This window comes from Drosophila navojoa, chromosome X (assembly GCF_054131105.1).
Source record: "Drosophila navojoa isolate 15081-1374.11 chromosome X, UAZ_NAV_1.0, whole genome shotgun sequence".
In the NCBI taxonomy this organism is placed as follows: domain Eukaryota; kingdom Metazoa; phylum Arthropoda; class Insecta; order Diptera; family Drosophilidae; genus Drosophila; species Drosophila navojoa.
In genome coordinates this window covers 3,205,174-3,214,549 of record NC_142895.1, presented here as the reverse complement: position 1 = coordinate 3,214,549, position 9,376 = coordinate 3,205,174, and the positions used below count along the sequence as shown (strand labels likewise).

The 9,376-nt window shown below is 40.7% G+C and overlaps 3 protein-coding genes across 5 annotated transcripts; 1 reads left to right on the top strand and 2 right to left on the bottom strand.

Moving 5' to 3' along the window:
- Window positions 1-561: 561 nt before the first annotated feature.
- Window positions 562-4,182, bottom strand: Tom40 (Translocase of outer membrane 40). 2 transcript variants are annotated; one of them, XR_016197503.1, is made up of 5 exons: window positions 3,797-4,182; window positions 3,223-3,485; window positions 2,748-3,165; window positions 1,382-2,087; window positions 562-1,345 (listed from the first exon to the last, which is right to left on the bottom strand). XR_016197503.1 is itself a non-coding variant. In XM_018109632.3 (4 exons), the coding sequence occupies exons 1-4, from the start codon at window positions 4,002-4,004 to the stop codon at window positions 1,948-1,950; spliced, it is 1,029 nt and encodes a 342-aa protein (XP_017965121.1). In that variant the 5' UTR covers window positions 4,005-4,182; the 3' UTR covers window positions 562-1,947. The 2 variants fall into 2 exon arrangements, 1 of the variants encoding a protein (XP_017965121.1); XM_018109632.3 differs by having other exon boundaries at window positions 562-2,087.
- Window positions 4,183-4,520: 338 nt separating this feature from the next.
- Rab39 (RAS oncogene family member Rab39) lies at window positions 4,521-6,494 on the bottom strand. Of its 2 annotated transcripts, none has more exons than XM_018109633.3 (2): window positions 6,024-6,494; window positions 4,521-5,700 (listed from the first exon to the last, which is right to left on the bottom strand). In XM_018109633.3, exons 1-2 carry the CDS (start codon window positions 6,129-6,131, stop codon window positions 5,152-5,154), a joined length of 657 nt encoding a protein of 218 aa, XP_017965122.1. In that variant the 5' UTR covers window positions 6,132-6,494; the 3' UTR covers window positions 4,521-5,151. The 2 variants fall into 2 exon arrangements, with proteins under 2 accessions (XP_017965122.1, XP_089120885.1); XM_089264759.1 differs by lacking the exon at window positions 6,024-6,494 and adding an exon at window positions 5,778-5,885.
- A 211-nt stretch (window positions 6,495-6,705) lies between these two features.
- On the top strand, window positions 6,706-9,052 carry Pdp (pyruvate dehydrogenase [acetyl-transferring]-phosphatase 1-like protein, mitochondrial). Its single transcript, XM_018109631.3, has 4 exons — window positions 6,706-7,123; window positions 7,190-7,691; window positions 7,760-8,327; window positions 8,398-9,052. Exons 1-4 carry the CDS (start codon window positions 7,010-7,012, stop codon window positions 8,657-8,659), a joined length of 1,446 nt encoding a protein of 481 aa, XP_017965120.1. The 5' UTR covers window positions 6,706-7,009; the 3' UTR covers window positions 8,660-9,052.
- The last annotated feature ends 324 nt before the right edge of the window (window positions 9,053-9,376 follow it).

Here is a 9,376-nt window from a genome sequence, read left to right as displayed (position 1 = left end):
GTGTGCTTGTGCACTTTCTGTAGCTGTCCAATGCTGTAAGCGACATCTGCCGGCATAAATAAGCACTAAAATGTTTATAATGCTGTCTAAAAACGATTTTGCATATGTGACATGAAGACACACACACACACAGGCACATGCATTTGCACATCGAATGTCTTGCAAACGCAAGCGACTTACACTTTGAGAAGCACTGCAGTTGACAGTTATATGCAGACAGCGCAACAAAATTGTCAAATTTATTAATATCTGTATTTAATGTAATAATCTATTTTAAATTTTTTTAAGCTAAGCAAGAGAAACGCCAACTTTGATTTTTGTCAACAAAACTTTAATATTTACTTATTTTGTACCTTTTAATGTCTAACCCACAGTTTTAAAGCTAAACTCCGTTTTGTTACAGTTTTAGTAGCACTGCAATTTGTCAAGACAGCTGCGCTAACTAGCACACGAGCGACAAAGATAGCAACAACAAAACACAAAACTCATTTGCTGGCAGCGGCGTTGACGCGCACTTGGTGTGAAAGAGAGAGGGAGAGAGGGAAGTAAAAATGCCTGCACTCAATTTAATTTAATTATATATTTACTAAAAATTATTTGTTTATAGGTTTTGTTTCTTTGTTTGTTTGCTTTAAGATAATGTTCATATTTAACATTGTTTTTGCGGATGTTTTTGTTTTGTTTTGTTTGGTTTCTTTCCCACAGCTTTTGAAAATATTAATTAAAATATAAAACTATTTGTTCTTATTTTTAAGGCAAAATGTTGGCTGTTAAGCCAAACTAAAAATCTATAATTTATGAATTATGAACTTAAAGCAGTTTTTTTTTTTATTGAAATTAATTTTTTCTTACTTTTTCCAAGATATTTTTACTTAAAAAAAAAATAGTTTTTTTTCATATATTTTTGTTCAACTGGGAAACATTGCTTCTTCTTTTTCTGCTTTGCTTTTGTTAAATGCAGCTTTTGAGCTAAAAAACAAAATTGGCATTGGAATTCTACGTATGTGTGGGCATGTGCAAATGGGGGCGTGGTAGCTCAGAGAATAGCATTCGTACATACATAATGTATCTTACAACAAAAAGCATTGCTTGTTTACCGTTTTGTTTCTGACTTTTTTTTTACTCTTGTTTTATTACAATTAATATATATATATATATATATATATATATATATATATATATATATATATATACGTTTATTATCGTGTAGAGACTAATACCAAATACAGCTGATTGTGTGTATTTTACATTTTACATTTAACAACGCCTGCGCCCCTAGTATTTTCTTTTAATTTTGCTTTTGCTTTTGCTTTTGCTTTTGCTTTTGCCTTTGCTTTTGCTTTTGCTAACTTCATTCATTTGATGACTGAAAAGAATTTACTGGCTGATTCGCATGCGCTTATTGCCTTGCCGGCTTGTTGTTGTTGTTGTTGTTGTTCTTGCTTGTTGCATATTAGTTGTTTGTGGCGTTTGTTTGCTTTGGAATTTTGTTACGTTTGCAATTTCATTTGAATGTCAAATTATCAAAACTCATTACAGAGAAATTAAAACAAATTGAACAAACGGATATATATATACATACAGATATATGTATATATCCTGACAGTTATACATACACATATATATATAAATAAATATACAAATATATGTATTCATATACATATAAGTCTACTCATATATATATATGCACATGCATATGCTGTGCTTGCTGCAGTAGTGTGTGTGTGTGTGTGTGTGTGTGTGTGTGTGGGTGCGTGTAGGTGTGTGTGAATGTGTGTGTTATGAACGATTACAATTATGATTTTGTTTACATTTCCATATCCGCCTTTTATGTTGTCTCAGTTGTCTGTTTGCTCAATTTCTGTTCACTAAATATGTTGCTATTGCTATTGTAGATGTGTATGTGTGTGTGTGTGTGTTTCTGTTTTACTTTTGTTTCATTGTTGCTTAACCAATCATCAGTCCACAGCCGAGCTTAAAGTTATTCTTCACATGATTCATACGTCCACTGAGCGCAAACGAAAATGGCAAAGGCTGCAGACGTTTCTCTAGAACGCCCGAAATGTGCCAATTTGAATCAAATGAGCCTGCAAGCAAATAAGAGAAAATATATGAATATGAATATAATTATGAATATATGTATTAAAGCAAAAGATTAGTGGCAAAGCCTAGATATTGTCTCTCATCTCGCATCCATACAAAGTCCGCCTATCACTATGCATCATTCTGTCTTATCTACATCCATCAGCTTATCGTACTACTTACTACGCACTCAGATTTCTCTAACAATAAGTTACATTAGTCATTACATTAGTCCATAGAGTAAGAAATTATAATAGACGTTACAGCTTCTACTCCAAGTCGCTTAAATATAGCTCTCATTCAATAAACCCATCGGTCTCTAAATAGTGTCGAAAAAGCTTAATCATCAAATCATCAAAAGGTCAGTAATTTAATCAATATAACTAGTCACTTAAACTGCGAACGTTTAGTTAATCAATCAGGTTATCAGTCAGCCAACAATGCATCAACAAAAACTATAATAAATCACTTCACAATCAATCAGTCAATCGAATGTATCTTAACAATTTGGTTAGCAGTCAATCAGTCGAATATAATTCAGTCAGTCTTTCAGTCAGTCTAACCTAATTAGCTACTAATTAACTAATCACTTGATCATTAAATACTAAAACTAGTCATTCAATCGGTCAATCAAAAGTCTTCTATAGTTAAGCAATTGGGCAAACCTCTGAACACCAAGTCCGCCTTGGGCAGATCAATTTGATAGGCTATGGTCGCAACAGACTCCTGCATGCGGAGACTTGTTTCCACCTCGACGCCAATCTGGAGCTGCTCGCTGGCCTTCTGATAGTAGCACAAGTGAATGCCGCTGGGGCCCAAGGTGCCAGACCAAATCGAATCTCCGCTGGTGTAGCGGCCCAATGCCGAAACAATCGCTATCTGACGTCCAGGTACATTGGGTCCATATTGATAGGCCACCTCGGCGCCAAGGGCCATGCGCTGGGTGACCGATTGTAGATATTGGCCAACAACGACACCCGAATTGGTGAATATGCTAGGATTTCCGAGTGTTATGGAGGCGGTGAAGTCATTGCCCCTATAATCTGTGCTCAGCTGTGTGGCCATCATCTTCGAGTCTTGGATCTGTAAGCAGAAAATGTCTGAGACATGAAATTTGTATGTTTAGGACATTTCACTTACCTGCGAGGCGAATTTGCAGCGCAAACGCGACGAGAACTGATGTATGACATTTGCGTTCAGATTGCCGGACGGATCGATGTCGCCGAGCAGCACGGGGAATGCCTCGGTGGGGCTGTATTGCTTGGTGCCCACATAGGTGGCCCCAAAGCGATAGCCACTCGGAACTGTGGTGCTCATGTTGATCGTGTGCGATACCTGGAAGTGATTGCTCAGGCCCTTGTTCAGCATGATCTTGGCGCCCTCGAAGGTGATGGCTTGGACATCTGCAATGCACAGTGAAAAGTTGCTTTAAATGCAATTCCCTCAGCCATATTGATAGAAGTACATTGGCACACATATGTACGTATATACTTAAATACATATAAATATATGTATATGCACATATGTACTTGCACTGATAATACATAATCAGCAGGCATACGCACACATACGCATTCACGCACACGCACACGCACATATACACACACATGGACGTTCGGCCGACCCCCCCTTTCACATGCTTGTAGGTTATGTCATCAGTGAAACAAAATTCTGTTCGATTTTTTGCACCAATTGTTGAATGACATTTGCCTACCTTTGCACTTTTTATGCAACTCCTCAACGGTGCCGGGATTCTCCAGCTGATTGTCCTTCGCATCGCTCACTTCGCTGGCAACCGATGGCGCTGATTGCTCTGTGGATGAAATAGCCGCTGGTTCCGGCAAACCCAAACTGGCTGCCACACTGTTGCTGCGCGCCGTTGCTGCATCGACGCCGGATGAGGCCGCAAGCACGTTACCCATTTTGTATGTTGTCAGTTAAGCTGTTTTTCTGTGTGTGTGTATTATTTTTATTTTTTTTATTTTTTTTTTTTGTGTGTGGCCGTCGAAATTAAAAGTGGCACGCGCTAATCTGGAGTATCTGTGTGTTAGACACACTACAAAAAAAAAGACTGTTTTTTTGACAGCAAATTCGATAGTCATGTGTGTATCGATATCTAAACTGACATCGATTCCAGTCCTAATCAAGCACACGACACTCACAGGAATCGTTGCTCAACTATAAATTAATTTAAAGCAGCTTATCCGAAGGTGCATATGAAATTAGTTCAATTTTTATTTATCAAGTAGGGATTAGTATGTCAACATCAATGCATAAATATCGTTGGAGCTTTGGCCATGCAGAAAGTACTCGATGTTCTGATTTTAACAGCTGAGCTGCCACTCGCTGCAGCTGGACAGTTTTAAAGTGCTGCCAGATCATGCACAATTGGGCGGTATATTTTTGAATTCTTGTTGGACAAAGGAACAATTGCAAACTTCACTTTTAATCAATAAAAACGTTTATATTTTCAATTTCAATTTGTATAAGTTAATTAGTAGAGCACAAAACTCTGCTACGTATAAAGCTGAAAAAGTTCTTAGTTTTGTTATTAATCAGAGAGGAGTTTTGTGGGCGACAATTGGCATATTTTTTCTTATTTTTGTTTAGTTTTGGTTTTGGGGATATAAGAAAATAAACATAATTTTCCTTGAACCATGATTTATCTAATTGGCCAAATTGACATTATTAAATTATACGAATTAACTTAAAAACATAACTAAAAAGTAGCTGCAACGTATATATAGTGTATACATACATACATACATATATATTCATACATATTATATATAATTCGTGTACAATTGTGTACAATTTTGCAATTTCTTATTTCGACTACTCTTTAAATTTTTTTCATTTTTGGTGCGCTATTAAAAACGAGTTAACAAAAATGTTACAGACCGTCATATGTGAATAAAGATCAGCATAATGAACGTTCCATTAAAAAATCAAATTTAAATATATATATATATATAAAAAAATGGTATATATAGTCTATATATATATATAAATATATACGTATATGAGTGGAAACTCTAAACGAAAACAAAACAAAGAGTTTTAGTTGAATCAACAGCAAGACGATTTCTCTGGCTCGGCCACAACCAGATTGAAATCCAAACTGTTTGGCCGCGCAAAGCCGGATTTTATGCCATCCCAGCCATCTTCGGCCTTATATTCGCCGGATCGTATGCGGGCATAGACCTCCTGTGTGACCATGCGAAATGCCTCCTCGACATTGGCGCCGGTGCGCGCCGAAGTCTCCACAAAATGCAATCCGTGCTGTTTGGCAAATGTTTGCGCCTCCTCGGTGGTTACCTCACGGTGTCCGCCCGCATTCACCAGATCCAGCTTGCAGCCGACGAGCGCAAAAACGGGACGATGCGGTTCAATGTGGCGTTGCGCCTCCATCATCCAGAGCGGTATATGCTCGAAGCTGGCATGATTCGATATATCGTACACCAGTAGCACACCAACGGAGTTCCGGTAATAGGATTTGGTTATGGAACGGAAGCGCTCCTGCCCAGCCGTGTCCCACAGCTGCAGTTTGATCTGTGTGCCGTCCTTCATCTCGATGAGGCGTGCAAAGAAGTCAACGCCCACTGTGGGATCCGAAAGCTGCGTAAAATAAATATAAAGATTAATTCAGGCTTCAAGTACGAATCAAATAAGACAAAAAAAAAAATAATGCGCACAATCCAAGGTTGCCACACTTTGTTGATTTTTTTCCTTTTTTTTTGCATGCATTATCAGTTACTCACACTCACACACAGACACACCACATAGACAGCGGCTGCGACAAAGCATCTTAGCCTGTGTCTTTATTACATATATACATATGCATATGTATATATATTACTAAATCAGCCATATAATTATGTAATTATCATTGTTTCACACTCACTTGACACACATATTAAGAGTACAATCAAGTCATTTACCTCGGCGAATTTTCCATCTGTAAAGAATTTTAACAGTGAACTTTTGCCCACTGTGCTGTCGCCGATGAGAATTAAACGGAATTGATAATCAAAGATTGGCTCCACCATTGTGTTGCTCCACACCCCACTCCGCTACAGTAGTTTTGGGTGCTACAGTTATTTGTTGCTGTTGTTGTGCGCTTTTGCCCCTCTCGATTGTTGATATTTTGCGTTTTAAACTAAAATTCACTTCACGTCCTTTTTAGCTAGAGACGCTGTTTCCAAACACACCCACAATAGCTGCTGAAAAATTACTGATATTTTCTTTGCAATTTGAACGAATAATATTCTCTAAATAAACAACAATTATATTGTTTATTGAATTTAAGTAACTCAGCTGCTGAGTTTTGTTTGTTTTTTTTTTCTAACGCACACCAATTGTATGTGTATGTGTGTGCGTGGGCTGGCTTCAGGGCTGGCAAAGGAGTACAATGCGTCCGCAAGTACTCATATGCAAAGTGGCAGCGCCAAGGAAAATTCAAATCTAGTATCGATTTAAGTTAAGTTCGAGTATTCAAGATCTTGCTATATGAAGATACATATATAAAATGTAGAATGTAAACGTAAAAATTTAAGCCTACAAAAGCTGCAGCTGTTTTTAAAAAGTTCAAATCAAATATTAACGATGTTATAATCTATCGATATACATTCAGTTGTTTCAGCTGCCATCACTAGCTGTCACATTTGACAAAAGTCCGTTTTATTTCGGCTTTATTTTTATATTGTTTTTACTTTGGCATTACACAAATGTACAGTAACAGACGGGTACCAATTCCAAGCAATATTTGCGCCACCACACTTTACACAGAACACGCAACGGCGCACGAAAACTAGGAGCAGCTGTTAACTGTTAACTGCTCCATACTCCCGATCAACGTGTGCGCCTAAGGTTATCGAACAAATTAGATTATATATATATATAAACATATATATATATATACACATAGATGTTAAAATTTGTGCTGCACGACGCCGTTGGCTATGTGCGCAGTAATGTGCGTGAATTCAGTCTCAACGCGCTGCGGCTGCTTCCCCAATTGCCACAGTTAAGCCCCTACGATGTAAGTATCGATCTGCGGAGCTATCGATCAATGCTATTTTAACTGTTGTTGCCGTTGCGCCCCCAGGTAAACATTACCCTGAAAGAGAACGAGTTTGTGTACAACTTCCCGGTGGAGGGCATCATACGCAGCTATGAAACAAATCAGCTCGGCTCCAATTCCCCCTGCGAGGATTCGCGCACCGAGGCCAGTCTCTTGCATCGGAACGGCTTCATCTGTGGCATTTTCGATGGGCATGCGGGCGCCGCCTGCGGCCAGGTTGTGTCGAAGCGGCTGTTGCGCTACATTTCGGCTGCGACGCTGCCGCGCCAAGTGCTGCGCGAGCAGATGAAGCAGGACTGCACAAGTCAATCCTTTCTCAAGTGTCACAACGACAAAGTGGACTTTGTGAGTGAGATTCGGCCCTTGTATGAGCAGAGCTTTCAGCGCTATATTAAGCGGCTAAGTGGCGAGCCGTCACGGGATGTGACCAGCGAGCTGGAGCAGGCATTTCTCCAGCTGGACAACGATTTGTCAGAGGAGGCGCTAGGCAGCAACGATGCGCGCACAATGGGCGTGGCACTGTCGGGTGAGTTGCAGACAGACATTGGAAGAATTGCGAGGAGCAGTTGACATATTCTCTGGTTTACGTTGCAGGTGCCGTCGCCTGCTTGGTGCACCTGGAAGGGTTGCAGCTGCACGTGGCCAGCACTGGAGACTGCGGCGCTGTGCTGGGCGTGCTCGACCCAGAGACAAATCAGTGGCACCCTAAGAAGTTGAACATCGAGCACAACGTGGAGAACATGACGGAGGTGAGCCGCATTCTCGGCGAGCATCCGCACGAGGAGCGCGAGACGGTGATACGCAATGGACGGCTGCTCAGCCAACTGGCGCCGTTGCGCGCCTTTGGCGACTTCCGCTACAAATGGCCATTAAAGACGCTACACCAGAAGGTGGTGCCCATGTTCGGCGAACAGGTGCTGCCGCCCAACTACTATACGCCACCGTACCTGACCGCCCGGCCCGATGTGCAACAGCACGAGCTGTGCTCGAACGACAAGTTTCTAGTCATTGCCAGCGATGGCCTCTGGGACTTCCTGACGCCCAGCGAAGTAGTCAGCCTTGTGGGCGAGCACATCAACTCGAAGAAGATACTGGAGCCGATGCGACTGCCGCCGGGCGATGTCAAGCTGCAGCAGATCTCCGAGCAATTGGCGGAGCGCAAGTAAGAAAATTATATATCAAGTTCATTTACATGAACTTTTCTAAATTGAAAATCTCTTTTTGCACCCTAGAGCGGGTCTAACTCGCAAACCCATTGATCAGAATGCTGCAACGCATTTGATACGCCATGCGCTGGGCGCCACAGACTATGGTATTGAGCACTCGAAGATCTCGTATTATCTGTCGTTGCCACAGGATGTGGTGCGTCTGTATCGGGACGACATAACCATCACCGTCATCTTCTTCAACTCGGAGCACATTGCCAGGCTGAAGGGCGAATCGCTACCAACGCCATCTCCACCGGCCACCACCACGCAGGCGCCTGCGGCGTGAGCTAATTAGCCAATTGAGAAAGCTAAGGAACTCCATCTTCATCTACTACTAGTTGCAATCCCATCCTAATTGAGTCTATGGCCCCTGCGAATATTGTTCTCGTCTATATCTCGATGGCCAGCAGTCATTGTAGTCCTTGTAGTCCCTTAAGTTTGTTTCTCGTTTAAGTTTCGATTATTTCGCCAGCATATATATTTCGATTCTCTCGCCCAAATCTAAATAAATTGTTGTTGTTGCCGTTGATCGCGATATTGTGCCAGGACCTTGGCCAAATGCCAATAAAATTTGCAAAGCTATTAACCCGTAAACGAAACAGTTTTCCGTTTGTTATGAAAACTGTTTTCTAGTTAGTTCAAATATATTATTTAAATAAATTGTACGGCATAAGTGAAATAGATTTCAACTGTAGTTGTGTTGTGAGAGTAGAAATAGATGATGGGACTGAAAGACAATCAACTCCCCAATTCATGTAGATCGTGAACTTTATCACCATAAAAGTGTCTTCAAATGAGATACTAAAGCTGCGCTCGCATATACAGCTTACTGTTAATATCAACAGTGGCGCACGTGTTATTAACAGTGCTGTTAAGAAGTGCATGGGAAATGGAAGAGGCTAGCTTTGAGTGTGAGAGGGACAGCGACAGAGGGAGAAAGAGAAAGCGATAGAGAGCTGAGGCTGCAACTGGATGGAAAAGGTAAGAGGTAAATGAATCTCGC